The sequence below is a fragment of the Garra rufa genome, chromosome 12 (genome assembly GCF_049309525.1).
Source record: "Garra rufa chromosome 12, GarRuf1.0, whole genome shotgun sequence".
NCBI lineage: Eukaryota > Metazoa > Chordata > Actinopteri > Cypriniformes > Cyprinidae > Garra > Garra rufa.
In genome coordinates this window covers 41390861-41416063 of record NC_133372.1, presented here as the reverse complement: position 1 = coordinate 41416063, position 25203 = coordinate 41390861, and the positions used below count along the sequence as shown (strand labels likewise).

The following is a 25203-nucleotide window of genomic DNA, read 5'->3' as shown; positions in this document are numbered from 1 at the left end:
ATTTTATCATCGAGACTGCATATCTGTTTCCACTGCACAAGTTCAATTATTTAGAAAATGTCAGTGTGATAAGTGTGCAGTGGTCGATTCTCATCGGTCGGTGTGAGCCGCTGTGTGTCTGTGTGCTGATCCTGAATCGATGGCAGCTGAAGTGCTGTTCGATTCCCAGCCATCAGGCACAGGTGAGAAAGCAATCTGTCGTTTTTTTCCCAAGTGAAAAAGAGAAAAAGTCAGCCAGGAGAAATCTATCACATGATGCCAATGTGAAGACAACAGTCTGTCCAATCAGATAATGAAATTTCCTGTTTCACACTGATGCATAGTCTGACTCATCATATAATCAACATTCACTGTTAATGGTAGAAGCATCTCTAAAATACTAAATTCTTGGTTTTAATACTGCACCTACATGTTGAAATGTAAAGTAACATTTTATATATGTGACCCTGCACCACAAAACCATAGCACAATTATATTTGTAGCAATAGCCAACAATACATTGCATGGGTCAAAATTATAGATTTTTCTTTTATGCCAATAAACATTGGGATATTAAGTAAAAATCATGTGAAGATATTTTGTAAATTTCTTACTGTAAATATATCAAAACTTATTTTTTGATTATTAATATGCATTTCTTTTTAAAAGCGATTTACTCATTACCAAATATTTTTAAACATAATTTTATATTTTTTAAATATAATGTAATACAAATATTGAAAACATTAAAAAAATTATAGTGCATTTTTTTTTGCATTGTGACATTATTTTCTTGAATATAAATAAATATAAATAATTGTTAAATAAATAAATATTTTTATAGTGCATTGAGGTTTTTTTTGCATTGTGACATTATTTTCTTGAATATAAATAAACATAAATAATTTTATATATACATATTTTATATAATAATTTCATTATTGTAATACAGTATTGGTGTGCTTAATTTTCTTTATGCAAAATATAATTAAATATTTTTAAATATAATTTTATTTTTGACTATAATGTAATACAAATATTGAAAATATTAAAAAATATTTTTATAGTGCATAACTTTTTTTACATTGTGACATTATTTTCTTTACATTTTAACTATTATCCTGAATAAATATAAATCATTTTATATATAAATATTTTCTATAATAATTTTATTGTAATACAGTGTTTGTGGGCTTAATTTTCTTTATGCAAAATATAACAAAATATTTTTAAATATAATTTTAAATGTAATGTAACAAATATTGAAAACATTAAAAAATATTTTTTATAGTGCATTAAGACTTTTTTTTTTGGATTGTGACATTATTTTCTTGTGTTATTTTGAATAAATATAATTTTATATATAAATATTTTATATAATAATTTCATTATTGTAATACAGTGTTTTTGGGCTTAATTTTCTTTATGCAAAATATAATTAAATATTTTTAAATATAATTTTATTTTTGACTATAATGTAATACAAATATTGAAAATATTAAAAAATATTTTTATAGTGCATTATTTTTTTTGCATTGTGACATTATTTTCTTTACATTTTAACTATTATTCTGAATAAATATAAATCATTTTAAATTTAAATATTTTCTATAATAATTTTATTGTAATACAGTGTTTGTGGGCTTAATTTTCTTCATGCAAAATATAACAAAATATTTTTAAATATAATTTTAAATATAATGTAACAAATATTGAAAACATTAAAAAATATTTTTTATAGTGCATTAAGACTTTTTTTTTTTGGATTGTGACATTATTTTCTTGTGTTATTTTGAATAAATATAATTTTATATATAAATATTTTATATAATAATTTCATTATTGTAATACAGTGTTTTTGGGCTTAATTTTCTTTATGCAAAATATAACCAAATATTTTTCATATAATTTTAAATATAATATAATGTAATAAAAACATTGAAAAATATTTTTTACAGTGCATTAAGATTTTTTTTTTTTGCATTGCGACATTATTTTCTTGACATTTTACCTAGTCTGAACAATAAATATAATTAAACATTCCTCATTCTCTGAAAACAAAATAAGTGATGCAGTTTGATTGGATTTTAAGTAGGTAAAAAGGACAGACAAAAAGAAACTGACCAAGAATAGTTTTTTATCGCAATGTAAAACTATTTTTAAAAAATCTGTCTTGTGCCTCAGATTACTGCACACACAAGCCTGGCAAATGCTGCTCTGATTGATCTCTCTTTTCTCTCTCAGCGTGACCTCTGGTAGTGTAGCGTGCAGGTGCATTTGGTCTGCACCCTTTGTGTTGGCAAATGTAGTCGGAAAGCACAGCGATACAGTGACGCGCGGGAGGAAGAACAGATGGTTGTGCACAAATGCTCAGATTTACCTGCTGTCATGTCCTTTACTACAGTCTGGAAATGAAAATAATGGACTTTTATTTTGATCATCAATAATCATTATGGTTGCAAGTGAATGCCCAGGCCATATTTCACCAAAAAATTATAAAGTAAAAAATGTTGAAACAATGAAGCCTACAGAAAAACAGGAAGTAGATTTTTTTTTCACTCAGAAATTGCTAGTAAATTTGACAATTAATTACAATAGCAAATAAGGCATTGAATTAAAAGTACAATTTTGTAATACAGTAGTTTAGTTTTTTTTCATTGTGACATTTTAACTATTATTCTAAAACATAAATATAAATTAAATTTCATTACTATAATACAGTATTTTTAGGCTTAATTTCTTTAAAATATAACCAAATATATATATATATATATATATATATATATATTAAATATAATACAATGTAATACAAATACATAACATGTATTTTTCTTAAGTTTGAAATTAAGTTTGAAATTATGGCGTAGAAAGACTAAAACATTTTTTTTTTTTAAACATACTCCAAAACTTTTTTTTTTATTTACAACATCAAATATAAAATATAAATAATTTGTTCACATTTTTGCATTGTGACATTATTTTTTAAAAATTATAACTATTTTGAATAATAAATCTAATTAATAATAATCGTGTTACTGTATTACTGCATTTTAGGCTTAATTTTCTTAATGCAAAATATTTTTAAAATAGAATTAAATTCAAATTTAAAGTAAATCATATACAAATTAATATAAAACATTTTTTTTTCTTTTAAGGTTGAAATTAAGTTTTCAATGTTTAAGTAAAAAGACTGAAATAGTATTTTCTTGTAAACATACTCCAATTATTCTTTTTATTTTCAACATTAAAAAATTATTTTACAGTGCATTGTAACAATATTTTCTTGTCATTTTAACTATTCTGAATAGTAAATCAAATTAAAATCTTGGTACTGTAATACTATATTTTAGGTCTAATTTTCATTATGCAAAATATTACCAAACATATTTTTAAATATAATTGCAAACACAATATAATATAAAACATACTTATATGTTTCTTTTGAAATTAAGTTTTCCGTTTTTAAGTAGAAAGACTGAAATAGTATTTTCCTGTAAAACACTCTAATAATATTTTTTATTTAAAACACTGAAAAATAATAAGTAAAATCTTATTACTGTAATACTATATCAATAAACCTAACTTCCTTATATATAATATATAATATAATATAATATAACCAAACATAATTTTTAATATAATTATACATGCAATAAAATGTAAAACATACTTTTCTTTTTTCTTTTAAGTTCGAAATTAAGTTAAATATAATTCAAATCTTATTACTTTAATACAATATTTCTAGGCTTAATATCCTTCTTTATGCAAAATATTACTGAAATGTTTAAGAATAATTTTAAACATAACATAAATTATAAATATAATATAAAACATAACGTCTATGGGGTGAAATATGATCATGCTCTTGACAGCTTTTCATGAGCTTCACCATTATTGATCACTAGAACAAAATAATCACATTACATACTCGCAGGGAGTACATCCAATAACTTTAAGCCTTCAAAATTAATTCATTCATTTAGAAGTGTGGTTAAATATCAATATAATCAATATAGTCAATATAATACTACAATGACAATTATATCTGCATAATGATGGAATAATGAAATAACAGGTGTGCTCTAATGCTAATCACCCATTGTAACAAATGAAGATCATAATTGAAAATCCTAAGCAAACATGCATTTGTTTTTAATACGCCGCTTGGCAGAAGCGTTCGGCGGGCACATCAGTTTAAGTAGCAGTTGACTTGTGTAGTAAATCACAGCGTGGTTCGTCTGCCTTATAGCATTTATATAAGCCACTCTGAGCTGATCTGCACAATGAGACCGTTAGAAGCTTCACACAATGTCGACACTCACTCGCTCAATTATTGCCGCCCACACGTTATGACTGAAGTATCTGAAAAAGCATCCGCTGGCCCATATTTTGAATGAATGCATTGTTCTGAAAGGAAATTAATTCAGAGCCGTGACTTAGTTGTAAAGTGGTGATCATGCAGGGAATATGAGTTTGAACCTGGCTTGTTTGACTTTCTGATCTTACATGTTATGTTTATTTGTGGCCCCCACAAAACCAGTCTTAAGTAGCACAGGTATATATTAGTAGCAATAGCCAAAAATACATTGTATGGGGCAAAATTACAGATTTTTCTTTTATGTCAAAAATCATTAGGATATTAAGTAAAGATAACATTCCATGAAGATATTCAGTCAATTTTCTACTGTAAATATATCAAAACGTAATATGCATTGCTAAGAACTTCATTTGAACAACTTTAAAGGTGATTTTCTCAGTATTTTGATTTTTTTGAACCCTCACGTTTCATTGTACCTCAGCCAAATATTGTCCTATCCTTACAAACCATACATCAATGAAGAACTTATTTATTTAATTAAATATTGACCCTTATGACTGGTTTTGTGAGCCAGGGTCACATTTAAAAAATATATAAATCATATGAATATAGATCAATTTAAACTAAAACAATGATAAAATACTCAAATTATAAGACACAAGACAAATGTTTTTCATCTCATATCCGCCGTCTTGTCTCTGGTCTGCAGTTACCGAAGCGCCAGTATGAAAAATCAAACTCATAAAATCCCAGAAATATCTCAGGTATATTAATATAACTCTCATTTATTTGCTTCTGATAAATGACCTTCTGAGGTCATTTTTCCCCCTTGCATCCATTTATAGCTCAGATCAAAGCGCTGTTCTCTGTCTCCTGACTCCTAAAGCGCACGTCTCATTGAGCCTGTGCGCAAAACATCGGAGTTGGGCAGTATATGTGTAAATATTTGGCATGATTTTTGGCTGAGAAGGATACATCTGTGTATGATCAGATCCTCCACTGTGAGTAAACAGATGGGCCCTCATCTAACAACCAGCAAATGCTAAACACTTCTGTATTTGGGCCTTTTAAAAGGATTTTAATACATCCATATGTGGAGATGACAGGAAACTGAGCATCACAATAAAATTAAATATTTCTAATCAATAAAAAAAAAATTAATGTAATTTGAGAAAAAAAAGAGCCTAAGAATTAATTTTATTTTGATTAAGATTTTTGAATTGTGATTGAATTGAACATCAAACCTCAAAATTTGAATGCAAATTACATTTTTTCTTTTTTTTTTTCTTTTTTTTTTATAATTACAATTATTCTCAGTAGTGGTTCTCATTCCTGAGAAAATATTATGAAGGATCTGACAGGGAATTGAACATTAAAATATATAAATAAAATAAAATAAAATAAAATAAATGTGAACTTTGCAGGATAAAAACCTAGGTTAAAAAATCTATATATTTTAAAGATTATTTATTAATTTTAATTAGACAACATAACAGTGTTTTGTCCATAATGTATATTTCTCATAATGCATCTGTAAGTTCCAGTTTTGAGAGTTATTTTTAAAATGTGTGTAAATACATTTTTTATTGATTATTATATTAACATAAATAGGAACTAAACTAAACTAAACTAAACTAAGAAAATTCTTCTAAATAAGTATTTTAAAAAAAGAGCCTATTTATTAATTTTAGTATGAATTGTGATCGAATTGAGCATTAAAACTTAAAGTGAACTTTACAGATAAAAATATGATCAGGTTATAAAAATTATTTAAATATCTTCAAAACTATTTATATTTTTTTATATACACCCAATACATAAAAATAAATAAAAAATAAATGTATTTTTCTCATAATGCATCTGTAAGTTATAGTTTTGAGTTTTTCTTTTTTGTGTGTGTGTAAATTAAATTTATAATCAATTTTTCTTTATTTCTTTCTTTCTTTTAATAATTCCATTCAGTAGTTGTTCTCATTACTGAAAATAATTGTATAAAGGAGCTGACAGGGAATTTAGCAAAAAACTTTACCAGATCAAAAAATGTCCAGGTTATATAGAATAAATATAAAAATACTGACAGGTAATGAGCAAACCTAAAATCCTTACAGGACAAAAACATAAATAAAATAAAAAATAAAATAAGTAAAATAAAAAATGACAAAAATACAATAAACTATTTCTATACAATAAAGGCAATTGAAGAACTGTTATATGATGTACAAATAAAAAAAAAGGTTTATTTCTCATGTTTTTGCATTAAAGTAATGAGAATAAAATGAGTATCAACCACTAACAAGTAGTTGTAGTAAAAGTAATTTTAAGAAAAGTGCTTTGGTTTGGAAATTTGGCAAGAAAGAAAGCTCTGGTATTTACTTCAAAAGCAGGTTTGGCATCTGATTAGAGAGCGCAGAGGTTATAGCCTCTAACCAGGCATCAATCAACATCACTGTAGATCAATAGGCCTCTAGTGCTTCTGATTTATCAAAGAGTTAATAGGTAATTAAGGCAGGCTGGGGTAATGAGAGGTAATGGCATGATCAATAGCATGGACAAACCAGAAAACTGACATGCTCATTAAGATGACAATCAATGACTGGCCTAATGATCTTCAGCAAGCTATGTTTAAATCAGATCCAAGTTAAGAGCATCCTATTCCTGTTAACCTGGGACGTGCACAGTCCATTAGCAACACATCAAAACATTGCACTCTTAAAGAGACAGTTCACACAAAAATTTCAATTATGCTGTTCGTTTCTGCCGTGCAACACAAAAGAAAATGTTCTCAATGTTCTTTTACAGCTTTAAGCTCTGAAAGAACATAAAAGTAGCCTATTTTTGATCCTTTCTGGAGTTTGAAAGCTCTTGATGGACAAGGTTATGTCCTATTGTTAAATAAAATGTAATATAGTTTCATAAGAACATGACAGATGGTAAATGACAAAAAAAAATCATTTATGGATGAAGCATTTACAGTCAAGCCCGAAATTATTCATACCCCTGGAAAATTCTGACTTATAGTTACTTTTATTCAAACAGCAAGTTGTTGTTTTTTTTTTATTAGAAATGACACAGACGTTTCCCAGAAGGTAATGAGACGATGTACAAGACGCATCAATGTGGAAAAATGTATTACTCATCTTTTATTTACATTTGAACAAAAAGTGGAATGTCTAAAATTATTCATACCCTTCTCAATAATCAATAGAAAAGCCTTTATTTGGCTATTACAGCAATCAAAGGCTTCCTATAATTGCTGACCAGCTTTTTGTATGTCTCCACTGGTATTTTTGCCCATTCATCTTTAGCGATGAGCTCCAACTCTTTCAGGTTGAAGGGTCTCCTTGCCATCACCCTGATCTTTAGCTCCCTCCACAGATTCTCAATTGGATTTAAGTCAGGACTCTGGCTGGGCCACTGCAAAACGTTAATGTTTTTTTCTGCTAACCAATTCTTCACCACTTTTGCTGTGTGTTTTGGGTCGTTGTCGTGCTGAAATGTCCACTGGTGCCCAAGGCCAAGTTTCTCTGCAGACTGCCTGATGTTGTTGTTGTTGAGAATTTTGATGTATTGCTCCTTTGTCATGGTGCTGTTTACTGTGATTAGGTTCCCTGGTCCACCGGCTGAAAAACACCCCCAAAACATTAGGTTCCCACCACCATGTTTGACAGTGGGGATGGTGTTCTTAAGGTTGAAGGCTTCTCCTTTATTATGCCAAATGAAGGCTACATCATTGTGGCCAAACAATTCAATTTTTGTTTCATCTGACCATAAAACAGAAGACCAGAAGTCTTCTTCTTTGTTCAGATGAGCATTTGCAAAGGCACAGTGGGCTTTTGCGTGCCTTATCTGGAGAAGTGGTGTCCTCCTTGGTCTGCATCTGTGGAACCCAGTGGTGTGCAGTGTCTGTTGGACTGTCTGCCTTGAGATGTTGCCACCAGCAGAGCCCAGATTCATCAGGATGACCTTGGTGGTGATCCTTGGATTCTTTTTTACCTCTCTCACTATCCTCCTGGCCAGCACAGGTGTCACTTTGGCTTCCGACCACGTCCTCTGAGATTTTTCACATTGCGTAACATCTTGTATTTTTTAATAATACTTTGCACTGTAGCCACTGGAACTTCAAAACATTTAGATATGGTCTTAAAGCCCTTTCCTTTGTGAGCAGCCACAATGCGCAGCCGCAGATCCTAAGTGAGCTCCTTTGTCTTAGCCATGACTGTCCACAAACCAACAGCAGAGAGCTTCTGTTTTTTAACCTGTTGAGTTGATTAAAACAGCTGTTCCCAATGAATCAGGGTAATTAGGATGCTTTAGAACAGCATGGACTATTTGGAATAGTATAGAACTTTGGATTTTCCCATAGACTGTGACAGTTTGCAAAGGTTATGAATCATTTTGGACATGGCACTTTTTGTTAAAATGTAAACAAAAGTCTAGAAGCCTGTGTCATTTCCGGTCAAAAAAAACTTGCTGGTTGAATAAAAGTAACTAAGTCAGAATTTGCCAGGGGTATGAATAATTTCAGGCTTGACTGTAATTAAGTGAACGATGCATCTGTTTGCATTTAAATTTTCATATCTGCTTTAACAATAGGCCTTGTAGTCTTAAAGTCCCCCTGAAATCAAAATTAAAGTTTTTTGGCTTTTAGTATGAATATATTAGCCTTAAGGTGATCTATAAGCTAGTGTGCTGCAAAACAAAGACAAAATTCGCATTTACAAGATATGGGCATTCAAAACTTACATTCTCGTCACTTCCGCCAATATGAATCAAGGATTTGGATGATATCACCGTGCACTTCAGTTTCTAATCAAACGTTCTGTCCAATCAAATGCTCTCTAGAGTCCGTAGTGTCCCGCCCCCTACACAGAGACGCGGAGGAGATATGTGCGGTCGGCATGTATTAAACTACACAGCCTCAGCATGATAATGATCACTATTTCGTTTAAGCAAGTTTCATATTGAATCTGTGGGGTAATTTATTAGTCTGTGGCTGTCATAAGCTTACAAATGCGGCTTTACCGAGCTCAACGGCTCTTGCCCGAGCAGATATAAATGGAACGCTATTGGCTATTCAAAATTAGTGGGCGGGGCTGGGCGATATGTTTTTGTTTCAGTTAAAAGTACGTCACCACATAGAATAACGCTGCGTGTTTCAAGGCGCTTCAGTGGACCTTTAAGTCTTATAATAGGTTTTTCTAGAAGCCTCTTTGTTCTTGTAATCAAACTGATAGGAAAAAAATTTGAGCACCCTGACAAGTGACAAGCTTGGGTCATAAAATGCAAGCCAGATGAGATAGCAACTAAAAGGGCTTGTTAGAAAAGCCTCTTATTTCTTTCTTGTTCGTCGTAAATTCATGAATGTCACTTTGATTAATGAGTGTTGGCCATACTGATAAAATTAGATGCTTTATCTGTTGTCAGGGGATCTGGTTGGTGAGATCTACTTGTGGTTGCACAATACTTGACAGCGCAGAAAACGCCAGTGAGATGTCCAGGGAACAGAAACATCACACTTACACAAGATATAATTAATGTCAAAATGGAGTATTTACAGAGCAAATTCATTATTGCTCATACTTATTTTGAAAAAACTCCCAATAACTTTCTAGCAACAACTCATAACCAGTGGTGTATGAAGTTTCAAGTACCTACTCCAGTAAAAGCATGAAATTTATTCCTGTGATTTCAAAGCTGAATTTTTAACATTACTCCAGTCACATGATCCTTCAGAAATCATTCTAATATTCTGATTTGCTGCTTAAAAAAACATGTATTATTATTATGTTCAGTTAAATTCAGAATAACTGCTTTAATCTGAAATAGAAATCTGTTGTAATATTATGTCTTTATCATCACTTTTGATCAGTTTAAAGCATCCTTGCTAAATAAAAGTATTAATTTCTGTAATTTATAATTCTATAATCTTTCCCAAAAAATAAAAAATAAATTACATTGAAGCTTTTGAATGGTTTAGTGTATAATGTTAAAAAAGCTTTTTATTTCACATAAATGCTGATCTTTGGATCTTTCTATTCACCAAAGAGTTTTATTCATCAAACAGTTTTAAATACTGATGAAAAAAATGAACAGCAAATCAGAATATCTGAATGATTTCTGAAGGATCATGTGACACTGAAGACTGGAATAGTGATTCTGAAAATGTAGCTTTAATCATGGAAATAAATTACATTTTTAAATATATTAAAATAGAAAACAGTTATCTTAAATAGAAAAAATATTTCATAATTTTTACTGCTGTACTTTGGATCAAATAAATGCACTTGATGAGCAGAAGAGACAAATTTCAGCAAACAATAAAAATCTTACTGGTAGTGTACTTTAATATTTGATCATTTCATATTATATATTTTATATAATCCTACTTCTCAAAATATCTGGGGAAGGGGGGCTTGTCATACACTATTTTTTTAAAAGCATTTAAAATGAGGAAAAACAGAATGTGTGTTGACAATATACAGACGTCACGTGGGGCAAAAATATATACAATTTTAAGCAGAACACTATGCAAACATACATGTTTTAAACTGTTCGGCAGTGGGGAAGATCCTTGAGCATTAATTTTCGTTATTTTATTACGGTATTGTTTAATTGTTTTGCAAAATACATAATTGTGATTCACATGTTCTCATTCAAGCACGCAGGTCCACAAACAACCGACAGTGGTGACCTAAAAATGATTTTCATTTACAATAATAAATCCTAAAATTCTACAATAGTAACTTACTTTTCGCACCATCAGTCGACCTCCGAGGATATCCCAGTCTCGGCTCATTTTGAGGCTTGTGAATTAACTAAATTGTTTACTGGAGACTCGACTGAATCATTTGAACAGTTCGTGAACGAATCATTCAGTGCGGTCTGCGAATCAGAAAAGAATCGGCTCTTTAATGAATCAAACGGGTGTTGACGATTTCGTCGCTTCAAAATAACGAAGTACGACATATTTTTAAGAAATGAAATGAAAAAAAAAAAAACGATATTATGATTTGGAATGTAGTGAAGTTTCCCAAAATAAAAATACTCCGATAACGTTTTGGCGCTCTAGCGGTTAATAAACAGAACATGCGGAAGAACATTGTAGCCGGAGCTACTTCTCTCTGTTTACATCTATGACGAATCACGCAGGTACTGAGCTACTCCGCAGAACCAGCCTGAAATAGTCCGAATATAAAAACGTATTATAGGTGTGCCGTAGTGATTCAGGATAAGCCAAAAACGCGGTTTGGAAAATGGATTCATAATGTACTCACTTATTATATAAATGTACATTTTGAACACAAAAAAATTACGGACTTTAGCTATAATAAATGTAGGCCTGAAGTAGTTCACTAACTTTCAGAACAAAAATTTACGGATAATGTACTCAACCCCTTGTCATCTAAGATGTTCATGTCTTTATTTCTTCAGTCATAAAGAAATTATGTTTTTTTAAATAAAACATTTCAGCATTTCTCTCCATATAAATGGACTTCTATGGTGCCCCCGAGTTTGAACTTCAAAAATGCAGTTTATATGTGGTTTCAAAGGGCTATAAATGATCCCAGCCATGGAAGAAGGGTCTTATCTATCGAAATGATGGGTTATTTTCTAAAAACATTAACAACTTATATACTTTTTAATCTCAAATGCTTGTCTTGCCAAACAAGACAAGACAAGCATTTGAGGTTAAAAGGTATACAAATTGTAATTTCTTTTAGAAAATAAACCATTGTTTTGCTAGATAAGACACTTCTTTTCTCATCAGTGATCGTTTAGAGCCCTTTGAAGCTGCATTTTGGAAGTTCAAACTCAGGGGCACCATAGAAGTCCAGTATATGGACAGAAATCCTGAAATGTTTTACTCAAAAAACATTATTTCCTTATGACTGAAGAAAGAAAGACATGAACATCTTGGATGACAAGAGGGTGAGTAAATTATCTGTAAATCTTTGTTCTGAAAGTGAACTACTCCTTTAAAGGCACAATATCTTTTTTATTAAAATATGTTAAAAATGCTAAAACAGTGTTATATATTTTGCTGACTTGTGTACTTACATTATCCCGAAATTATCTAGAAAGTACGTTTAAATCCAGAGAAATAAGCAATTTTAACTAGTTTAACGGACCATGTCATTGCGTTGCCTGCCAATGACGTCATACTGTACATCCCCGATTACCTGGTTTTATTTTGTAGAAAACAGAGTAGCATTATCCACAGAGTAGCTTTATAACAGAACTTTAAACACACTCAAATGTATTCACCCTGCTTTGTGGTACAGTGACTTTAATAAGTCTTTAATACATTAGCTCATCCATGAACATGATTTCCGCCCGAGTCCCGTCAGATTGCATGGGGGATGAAGACAACAACTCCCATGATTCCACACTAAATCATGGCATCGTCAAACTATGCCTTTGTTTTTCTAATGTTCTGAATATGCGCCCTCTATCGGCGAAAAACTTACAAATTGTAAGCAATATGTCAACAACCAATCAAAACATTTTAGCAACCACATGGCAACACCCTGAAGACCACCCAAATGCACATGTAAAAATCGAGTTTTGCTAGGATTTGACTGATTTTTTGTGAAAAGGTGAAATCACTTTTTTCAGGCATGTTCATCCAACATAAAAAGGCCAAAGAAAGAGAGAGAGATGCAGTGAAGCACACACTGTGCTTGTCTCCCATAGCAACCCTGGCATTTCTAGTGCATTTCCTGATACATGATGTTCTGTTTTGGAAGGTTACACTGACATGCTAGTTAGCATGTGCCGAGTGCTCCAGAAATGCAGGAAAAGACAAAAGAGGACTGTATTTTTAGGAATGGCCTAACTAGGCCATGTGCTTCACGTCCAGGAGAAAGCTGTGAAAATGGCTGCATTCCCATCACTGCAGAGAGCATGTGCTTTTCATGTGGATCGAACGCATTTCAGTAGATAACATGCAGCCTTCCGGAATGACAAAAAAGAAATATGTATCAATCTTACTTGCTGTTGCATTTAAAGAAAAAAAATAAATAAATTTGAAATTAAGATATGTATTAATTAGTCATCGGAAAATAGAAATAATTTGATCAATGATCAAAAACAAAAATGTTTTTCTCTAATTAACATTTAAAATCAGTGTGAAATCAAAGGTGATGTAATGTATTAAAAATATTGATAATAAAAAATAATACAAAATATAGTATAATTTCACATTTTGAAGTCAGTAAGATTTTATTTTTATTTTTGATAAAAAGTTACATTTATAATTATAATAAAAAAATTCTATTTGAAGTAAATAATTTTCCAAAAAAAAAAAATAAATAAAAGCAGCACACCTGTTTTAAATTATTGATAATAAATGTTTCTTGAGCAGCAAATCAGCATATTAGAATGATTCTGAAGGATTGTGTAACACTGAAATTTGGAGTAATAATACTAAAAACTCAGTTTTGTATCACAGGAATAAATTACATTTTAAAATATATTAAAACAGAAAATAGTTATTTTAAATTGTAATAACATTTCACTATCCTACTGATTTTACTGTATTTTTGATCAAATAAATGCAGCCTTGGTGAGCATAAGAGGCTTCTTTTAAAAACATTTAAAAAATCTTACTGACCATATATATTTCCATTCACAAATATGTTAGTCACTGAAAGCAAAATGGGTTGTGGACATATGTTGATTTATATAAAGTGCATGCAAAAATATGAGTAACAAAACCATTACGAGATGACATTCAGCTTTGAAATGACTCTGAAACTCATTCTCTGAATAGAAATTTATTCATGAGGTCATGGGCTAGTAAAGCGATCAGGCTGTGGCTGATCCCCTTCACCTTTACTAGGAAAAAGTCCAGGCTTTGTGAATCTGTCCTCTAAGCCTTCTGAGTTCAGTAAGGCACCACTACATACTTGAATTATACAAGAAGATTATATTTTTCAAAGGATTTATTTTTAATACAACCAGTGCTCTACCTGGCGGCAATGTTATCGCATCATTTTTATTCAGTCTGATATGGAGAGGATAGAACTTGCTTTTTCCATGCCTTGCCGTTCAGACAGAGTTTGTGCTACAGACATGAATGATATCTTGAATCACGCGGCTTATGAAGAGATGTGTGATGATGAAACACAATTTTTACCTACTGGATAGTAAACATTGCCACAAAATTACACTGAAGGAGGGGCTAAAATCAGAGACTTGGTTTTAATAGTTTCAGGTGAACTTACCTTTCTTTCTTTGTTTCAGATCCAGAGGGTCGCAGGTTAAAGGGCATTCAGAGGAGTACAGAGACAGGGCTGGCCGTAGAGATGCCCAGCCGTACGGTCCGGCAGGCGAGCCACGAATCTATAGAGGACAGCATGAACAGCTACGGCTCAGAGGGAAAGTGAGTATTATAAATCTTAAAATACTAATTCATTTTAAAGAAATAGTTCACTCAAAAATGAACGTTTGCTGAAAATTACTCACTCTCAGGCCATCTGAAATGTAGATTAGTTTGTTTCTTCATCAGAACAGATTTGGAGAAACTCAGCATTACATCACTTGCTCACCAATGAAATGAATGGGTGCCGTCAGAATGTGAGTCCAAACAGCTAATAAGAAAACATCACAATAATCCACACCACTTTAGTCCATCAGGTAAAGGATGGACTGAAATCCACGTCCAGAACAAAAATTTACAGATAATTTACTCACCTCCTTGTCATCCAAGATGTTCATGTCTTTCTTTCTTCAGTCGTAAATAAATTATGTTTTTTGATGAAAACATTTTGGATTTCTCTCCATATAGTGGACTTCTATGGTGCCCTTGAGTTTGAACTTCAAAAATGCAGTTTAAATGCAGATTCAAAGTGCTCTAAACGATCCCAGACGAGAAAGAAGAGTCTTATATAGCAAAACGATTGGTTATTTTTTTTTAAATTGACAATTTATATACTTTTTAACCTCAAATGCTCGTCTTTTCTGTGAAGTTCAATACAGTTCGGGTATGTAGAAAAACTCCCATCTCATTCATCTTCAGTGCTGTTCTACCTTTTTTTGTAAAGGCCGTTTGATCTACTTTGTACGTTCACTTTGTAGGATGTATACAATTTTGATTTTAAAGTTGGAGTAGAAAATGAGATGGGAGTTTTTCGACATCCCCTAACTGTCTTGAACTGGAATACACAGAGTTGATGCAGAGCTAGACAAGATGATCATTTGAGGTTAAAAAGTATACAAATTGACAATTTTTTTTAGAAAATAACCAATCGTTTCGCTAGATAAGACCCTTCTTCTTCTTCAACTGGGATTGTTTAGAGCGCTTTCAAGCTGCATTTAAGCTGCATTTTGGAAGTTCAAACTCGGGGGCACCATAGAAGGTCCACTATATGGAGAGAAATCCTAAAAAATTTTCCTGAAAAAACATAATTTCTTTACGACTGAAGAAAAAAGACATAAAAATCTTGGATGACAAGGGGGTGAGTAAATTATCTGAACATTTTTGTTCTGGAAGTGAACTTCTCCTTTAACATCTAGTGAAGTGAAAACTGCATGTTTGTAAGAAACAAATCCATCATTAAGACTTTTTTTTTTTTTAACTATATTGCATAATAAGTTTCCTCCAGTAAAAAGTTGTCCTTTCACATCAAAATACACCAACATATTTGTTTAGGTCTGTTTTAGACTGTTTTAACTTGTCAACGGTTGCATATTTCTCTTCTGATTCACTAGTGTAAGCAGTATTATAGATATTAAGGACTTGTGTTTTGGCTGGAGGTGATGGTTTGAAGTTAAAAACCTCTTCATAATGCATTTGTGTCTTATAAACATGCAACTTTTCACATCATAAGATGGACTGGAGTGGTATAGATTACTTGTGGATTACTGTGATGTTTTTATCAGCTGTTTGGACTCTCATTCTGACGGCACCCATTTACTAATACTGTAAAAATAACCATTTTTACACTGCGTTTCACTTTAAATCTACAGACAGCAATCAACACTGACTGCTTCCTCTCAAACTGAAGAAATCTGACAAATATAGAATCTGTTATTTTGCGAGAGCATTCCGTTTGTTATCAGTTTTTGTATCAGGTGATACATTTGATGGGATAAATATAGGAAAGGGTGTTGCATTACTGACGAAAAGCACAGGTGAGATGAGAAAAGAGCTTGAGAACTCTAGCCTTTGGATATATTCAGCTACAAGTTTCATCCAGACAAATCTTCCTTTTTCTTTGTCTATCTTTTGACAACCTTAGTATTTTCATTAAAAATCATAGTTTCGGTATTACCAGAATAACAAAGCAAAATTAAAATCTGGAATCGACTTAAAAACCCTCGGTTGTGAATTACTGTTTGCAGGAATTACAGGTCTCCATTCCCATTTTATTGGTTTGGGATACATCGTATGTGTTATTGCATTACATTTCTCTAGAAACAGGGATGTTCATCCAATAACTCTCAGGAGACTGTGCTTATATCTTATATTGAGCAATAAATAAAAAGTCTTTGAGGTATTCCCATAAGTTACATAACCCACAATATAAACCCCTCTTTCTCAGTAATAAACCTTTTCTCTGTCTGCTCCGTTTCTGAATGAAATCCAGAGATCAGACCTTCTGTGTTGATGAACTGTAAACTCATTTCTGATCTGGACACTGTCAGTTGTGTCACATCAAAGACGAAGGTTTTGGGTTTTGCGTGATGCAGTCTTATTTTAGATTTGTGAGGACAAAAGCTGTTTAACTTCAGTTCCAATGTGCCAGAAAGTTGTTATACATAAATGAAGAAAATATTTGCAGGTTTAGGCTAGTTTGAACCAGGGCTTTTATTATTATCGAAAACTAAACCCATAAAAACATTCCCGTAACTTGAATTGAATAAACATTAACTGAAATAGTAAGTAAAAAATATTTTTAAAATAGTTTTATTTCAGCTAGTTAAGTACTAAAATAACTAAAACTAAATAAATGATATAAACAAAATAAATAAGAAAATAATATTTAATAAATATGATATAGACATGTTTAAAATAGAAATATGAATGCAAATGAATAAAAATGCACACCAAAAAACAAAATCTAATTCAAAATATTAATTAAAAACATAATAGTATATTAATGACTATCACAATATAGTAAATAATATTGCTATTTTTTCATTGAACAAATTAATTTTTTAAGGCAAAATAAAAACGTTTTTTTCTTGTACCTGTCAAATCTGAGATTTTGGGCTTTTTGGTTTTTCATAAAATGTTTTTTCAGACTAGTGGAAAGAAAACATCCAAAAGACACTGTTAAGTGTTTGTTCATAGCATTTTATCTAGTTGTTTCAATAGATTTTAATTACAATATGTACTTTTAGAGGCTTTTTAAAGGCTATTTAAAAAATTTTCTCAAAATGAGTTTTTGTCCTACACTGAGCCATAAATCTCCATCATTTTTATTCCTGTCAGTATCCTGAAGGTTTTTACAGAGGTATTTGTTCATGTATAATTTGTGTGATTATATACAACATTTTAACATTTCCCTAAAAATTTTGAAACTATACTGCTTTCTGTCTGTTCTGAGTATTTTCGGAATTATGGAGTGACAAAAATAAGATAACCAAAATTCCCTTGGTAAAAACTTTTGACTCTAATATGTCAAAAACAAAATTAAACAAGATTTTTAAAACTGACTTCCTCCAGTGTTCAGATTTTTGTACCAGAAAGTTATGCAAATTAGTGCATATTTCATTAAACAATACCTCATTTGCATTTTAGAAAGCTTAACAAAAAGTGTTTGCAATTATCAATGTATAATCAATCAACTGGGTAAGTAAGGTTTTTTTTTTTTTACTGCATTCACCTGCAGTGTCTCACCTTAAATTAATTAACAACTATTACTAGACATACTGTGGCCCAAAACTATTTGGACATGTAAGGCACACTTATAAAGTATGAATGTCATTGAATTTGATAATTAAGACAAAACGTATTGGGACAAAACTGAAAGAGAGGATGGAAGATGATGTAAACTTTAAATATATTCATTAAGATTATTCAGACAAAGCCATTAAAATAAGAACTCATTAATGACCAAACTTCTGAAATGCGCTTGTAGTTCACTTCCAAACAATATGTTCAGTTACATAATTATAACGATATGTTCTGCTCAACCGCTGGTCTATTTTGCATATATTTCCGCTCAAACTCTTTGTCCAATACCCAGAGCGCCATTAGAAATTCACAAACAGACAAAAACTCCCTGCAAACCTTATGTAATATAGTCAGATGTTCTTCCTGTGGATCTCCATCATGGGAGTAAAATCCAGCCCAATTCAGCAGGATTACTGTGCAGTTTATGGAGCACGGGGATTACAGTTTTGGCTGCCGCTGAGGATATTTTACCATATTACATTGCATCTTATGCATCTTATGAATACATAATAGAGTAAAACATATTTTACATAAACGCTCACTGTCAGTCTGGGCTTTGACAACAACTGACAGAAAGTCATTGAGCAAGGCTGATTTGATACAGTGGCATTTTCAGATATACTTTGATGGAGGTTTCTATTTATTCAGTATCTAGTGTTTATTTCATCTGTTTCCATTGGATATTGTTTGTAACTTGCCGTTTAGACAAGATAAAGTTGACATAAAGTCTCTTCTGCTCACCAAGCCTGCATTTATTTGGTCCAAAGTACAGCAAAAACAGTAAAATTCTGAACTATTTTTACTATTTAACATAACTGTTTTCTATTTGAATATATTTTAAAATTTAATTTATTTATGTGATCAAAGCTACATTTTCAGCATCATTACTCCAGTCTTCAGTCACATGATCCTTCAGAAATCATTCTAATATGCTGATTTGCTGTTCAAGAAACATTTTTATTATTATTATTATCAATATTTTAAAAAGTTTTTTTTCAGGGTTCTTTGATGAATAGAAAAATCCAAAGATCAGCATTTATCAGAAATAAACATTATACGCGATACCATTCAAAATCTTGGAGGCAGTATAATTTTGTTTTTTGAATTTAATTTAAATTTAATATTTTTTTTATTGAAATGAATACCTTTATTAATTATTATTATTATTTATTATTAATAATACCTCCTAAGGATGCTTTAAATGATCAAAAATTATGATAAAGACATTTATAATGTTACAAAAGATTTCTATTTCAGATAAATGCTGTTCTTCTGAACTTTCTGAACATTCATTAAAGAAACCTGACAAAAATCTACTTTGTTGTTTTTGAGCAGCAAATCAGAATATTACAATAATTTCTGAAGGATCATATGACTGGAACAATTATGCTAAAAAAAATTAGCTTTGAACACACATGAATTAATTATATTTTTTAAATATATTCAAATAGAAAACAGTTACTTTAAATAGTAAAAATATTTTAAAATGTTACTGTTTTTAATGCACTTTTAAGACTACAATTAAAAAAGATAATTGAACATTAGAAAAATCATTATTAAAACATTTTTAAAAATTGAAAAGGAAAAAAATATTAAAAAATTGTATAGAGCATTATTTCTTGACAGTTGTCTTCTGCAAAACCTTACATTTAAATGTATTGCAAATTTTATAAAGATCAATAAACATTATAAATTATAATATATAAAAAAATTATAAAAAAGCATAGTTGTTATAATTCTTTTATAGGTGCTTTTACAGTTTTACATTAAAGACTGATGCATTTTCTGAGTTACTCTTCCAAAGATCTCTTGGATCTCTGACCAGGAGAACTCACACTTTTGACAGTAAAAATGTCTTATTTGGGGAGCAAGAAGTGCGAAAGAGGTCACGTTAGTGACATTTATGTAATGGACCTGTCAAAATGCCCTAGAAAGCAGCAATCTAACGCCCTAATTATAACTCCAAAAGCAGAACTGCTCATGGTGCATGGACTAAAAATATGATGATATTTGATGTCCTGAATAAAATAAAAAAAATTATATTTGATATTTTATAAACAGCCAGGAACTAAAATGCAGTGAAGTAAATATGAGTGCAAAAGTAAATGCCCTCAGGTTCACACAGGTGTGCTAGCAAAAAAATATCAATGGGTTTGACATTTGACATCAAAAAAGATTCCAAATACTTAATTACAAACAGCATATCTACTCTGTGTGTGAAATGTTTTGCATGAAACCATGCATGCTTCATCCTTCTTTAAAATCAATGGTATTTCATATGCAATAAAATTCATAAATGTTTAAGTGTTCAAATACTTTATGACTCTAATGTTGAGATCTGTGTTCAATAAATTGGTTAAAAATATAGCTAAATTGAGAGATAATAATATAATTGAACAGCAGATCTACTTAGTTATCATTTAAAACAATATTATTTTTTGTGTGTATGAAATGTTTTGCATGAAACCATGCATTCTTCATCCTACTCTAAAATCAATGGTATTTCATATGCAATGAAATTAATAACCGTTTAAGTGTTCAAATTCTTTATGACTCTCATGTTGAGATCTGTGTTCAAAAAATTGGTTAAAAATCTAGCTAGATTGAGAGATAGAAATATAATTAAACAGCAGATTTACTTATTTATCATTAAAAACATAACAAATTTATGTTTTGCATGAAACCATGCATGCTTCATCCTTCTTTAAAATAAATGTCATTTCATATGCAATGAAATTCATAAATGTTTAAGTGTTCAAATACTTTATGACTCTAATGTTGAGATCTGTGTTCAACAAATTGGTTAAAATCTAGCTAGACTGAGAGATAAAATATATATAAAATATATGTTAAATAATTTAACAGCAGATCATTTTCATTTATGGTTATTTTGTGTGTGTGAAATGTTTTGCATGAAACCATGCATGCTCCATCCTTCTTTAAAATCAACACAATTTCATATGCAATGAAATTCATAAATGTTTAAGTGTTCAAATACTTTATGACTCTAATGTTTAGATCTGTGTTCAACAAATTGGTTAAAACTCTAGCTAAATTGAGAGATAAAAAACATAATTGAACAGCAGATCATTTTCATTTATGGTTATTATAGTTAACTAAAATTAAAACCATAAAAAATTGTATTACTTCAAATAAATATATGAATTAAATTAAATATTAAGAAAACCCTTAAACTTATTTTATTTTAGCCAGTTGCAGAGGAAACATCTCTAATTTTTATTGTTAAACTTGAAATAAAAATTACATAAACACTTTTAAAAATGACTAAAAAAGACAACACGCAACAAAATTATTAAAAAAGTGACCTAAAATTAAACAAATTCAAAATATTGATAAAACTATAACAGTATCTCACTGATACTAAAATAACACTGTCTCCACCACATTTAAAAATAAGTCTGCACTCTATTTCAGATGTATAAACATGTCCCACATACCTTTCACTTTTTCCAGAAAACAATAACTCTTGTACTTGCATGCAGGAACGGAGCATCTGTTTAAAAAAGTTTGCATGCAATGAATACCAAAGTGGCAGAAGAACAGTGCAGAGACAGTGATATATAAAGCAATTGAGAGCAGTGCGCTGAAACGCCATGATTAACACATAACACAGACAAATGTTTATTCGAGTGACATCAAGAATGTGGCGTGTAATATGTGGAGCGGTGATAGGTGTATTTGTCACTCTGTGAAGCGTTTGTAGTAATGCATGTGTGTTTACTGATGGCTGCTGCTGACGCCAGTGCACGCAGGGGCCAGTGACTAATAATCACTCTCCGGTTTGCCAAATAGAATGATGAAACGTCACATGAGAGAAAGGAAGAGGGTGAAAGGAATAGTTTGTCCAAAAATGAACGTTCTGTCATCATCTACTCACTCTCAAAACCAAACCCAACCATCTTTCTTCTGTGGAGCACAAACGGAGATGTTTTGAGGGAACTTCACTCAGCTTGTTGAACAAATGGCCGTTCGTAATGACCACAACTGTCAAGTTCTGGTCCTAATAATGAAAAAACACACACACACACACAAAAACCTTAAAAGTTAGGTGTGCTACATTCCAAGTCTTCTGAAGCCATATGATATAACTTTGTGAGATGAACAGATTGAAAGTTGTTTTCAAAATCAGTTTACTTGGCTGCCATCTTTCAGCAGCTATTTCTCATTCCAGTGCAGCTCATGTCTACTTAAATGGAAAAAATCTAAACATATGTCAAGATTATGCATTAATAAGATGTTTTAAATCAGCAATATAAAACCTGACAACAATGATATCACACATTTTGCTTTTTAGATGTATGCATATATATAAGTACACTACAATTGAAACATTTGGGGTCAGTATGATATTTAAATGATTTTGAACATCTCAAGGCTTTCTTTATTTGATAATATACAATATAATTTATTTTAAATACAACAAAAATAGTATTATTATTATTATTATGTAATATTATTGCAATTTAAAATAACATTTTTCTATTTTAATATATATATTTTTAGGATGACTATGTAAAATGTTTAAAAGAAATATTTATTTAAAGGAGATTTATTTGAAATATAAATAATTTTTAACATTATAAATGTCATTTTTGATCATTTTAGTTTAAATTGTGCTTTGAAAAAGTGTACTTTTGGTTTAAAATAATAATAATAAAAAAATAAAAAATGTATTAATTTAAAAACTTTTGGTAAAAAAAAATAAATAAAAAATTATATATGTATATAATTTAGTTAAAAAAAAAATATATATATATATACATACATATACATATATATATATATATATATATATATAATATATATATATATATATATAATTGAATTTTTTCAAATACACTACCGTTTGGGGTCAGTACATTTTTATTTATTTTATTTTATTTTATTTAGTTTCTTTCTTTTTTTTTTTTTTTAAGAAATGAATACTTTTATTCACCAAGGATGCATTAAGTTAATAATTAAAAGTTTATTAAAAGTTTATTAAAAGTTAATAATAAATAATTTACATTGTTATAAAATACTTATATTTTGTATAAACACTGTACTTTTTAAACTTGTTATTCATGAAAGAATCCTGAAAAAAAAAAATCACAGGTTCCAAAAAATATTTGGCAGCACAACTGTTGATATTATCCAACATTGATCATTCTAATAATAAATCAGCATTAGAATGATTTCTGAAGGATCATGTTTCACTTAAGACTGGAGTAACAGCTGATAAAAATTCAGCTTTTCATCACAGGAATAAATTCAATTTTAAAGTATGTTAAAATAAAAAACATTATTTTATATTGTAAAAACATTATGCAATATTACTGTTTTTTTCCCCCTGTATTTTGGATCAAATAAATGCAGCCTTGATGAGCATAAGAGACTTCTTTAAAGACTATTACAAGTCTTACTGGCCCCAAACTTTTGAACGGCAGTGTATATAATTGAATTTTTTCAAAAAATAAACAAATAAATAAATAAATAAATATATATATATAAAATTGAATTTTTAATTTAGAATAACTTTTTTTCTATTTTAATGCTTAAATTACTTTTTTCAGGATTACTATGAAACTTTTTTTTAAATGCAATCATTTGAAATATAAATGTAATATTTTAAATGTCATTTTTGATCATTTTAGTTCAAACTGTGTTCAAAAAGTGTACATTTGGTTAAAAAAATTATCATATAAAAATGTAATAAAAAATGAATAAATAAAATATTATGTTTTTTAACATTCTAAGGCTTAATTTATTTGATCAAAACTACAATAAAAACAGTATTATTGCAATTTAAAATAACCATTTTCAATTTTAATGCTTAACATACTTTTTTAAAGATTACTAAGAAAAAAGTTTACAAAAACAGCATTTATTTGAAATATAAATCTTTTTTAACATTTTAAATGACTTTGCTGTCATTTTTGATCATTTTAATTCAGCCTTTCTATATAAAAGGATTAGCCCGCAGTGTGTTTATTGATGGTAGTGTATATCTAGTAGGATAAATCACATGCAATATCAAAATGCGCGTCTTGTCAGTAAAGCTGGTTTTGTAGTCAGTAGTAAATCTTCACATGTGTGCTTTCAGATAGAGCAGCATTTACTACACAGAGCTGTAGTTCATTGGCAAACTGTGCAAAACCAAAAGCGGCTTTCTGACAAGATGCACATTGGATATGTATCTAAAAATATTTAAAATAAGCTAAATTTACTAAATATGCAACGCTGCATAAAATATTAAGTCTTCTTTTCAACACTGTTATTCAAATCATGTGAAAAAAATCATGTTTTAAGAATGCGTTCTCTGAAAAGTCTTGCACAACAAGCAAAATTATTTGTTCAAATTTTTAGCTTAGACTTGGAAATAATTTATACGGTCCACTTTTCCGATTCTTCTGTTGTGATGTGGTTATATGGACTGTGTGATGATTCTCCGTTTGTGTTCTATAAGGCTTTGGAATGACATCTTGGGAGTAAATGATGACTGTTCCTTGAAGAACAGAGAGACAAGCGGATAGAGACACCAGAGGAGAGACTAAATGATGAACTAGATATTGACGTGGGACAAAGAGACAGGACGGAGTGAAAAACGAGCAAAAAAACGAGAAGGCGATGAAAATGGCATCTCTTGGGATGCCCAGTCTGAGTATTAGGCATCAGGATTGTCTGGACCCTCCCAAAAGCATTTTATAAATAGACCTGTGCGGAGACGGCAAGCGAAAGAGACAGAACCGGGAACGGGTGGAGGGGCGCTGGAGAGAATCGAGGTCAGACCACAGAAAGAAAATTAATTATGAATCCGTCCACATTAGTGTGGAGGATTATTGAGAACAAACACGGAGGAACAGGAATGGAGAAAGGAGGGAGAGACAGGTTTGAAAGGAGGACTGAAGGTGAATAGGAGAATGGACAGTCAAGGGTAGCTTTTTAAAATAAATATGCATTTAAAAGAAGAAATTTGCCCTTTTTGTGCAGAAATGGCAAAATA

At 30.4% G+C, this 25203-nt stretch overlaps 1 protein-coding gene across 1 annotated transcript in view; it reads left to right on the top strand.

The window, feature by feature from the left end:
• The window catches only part of LOC141347600 (regulating synaptic membrane exocytosis protein 4-like), a 33756-nt gene extending 9023 nt beyond the window's left edge, over window positions 1–24733 (top strand). The window contains exons 2-3 of the mRNA XM_073852590.1: window positions 14543–14681; window positions 24667–24733. Coding sequence (XP_073708691.1) covers window positions 14543–14681; window positions 24667–24733 — 206 coding nt within the window. The remainder of the gene's footprint in view (window positions 1–14542; window positions 14682–24666) is intronic.
• Window positions 24734–25203: the final 470 nt, after the last annotated feature.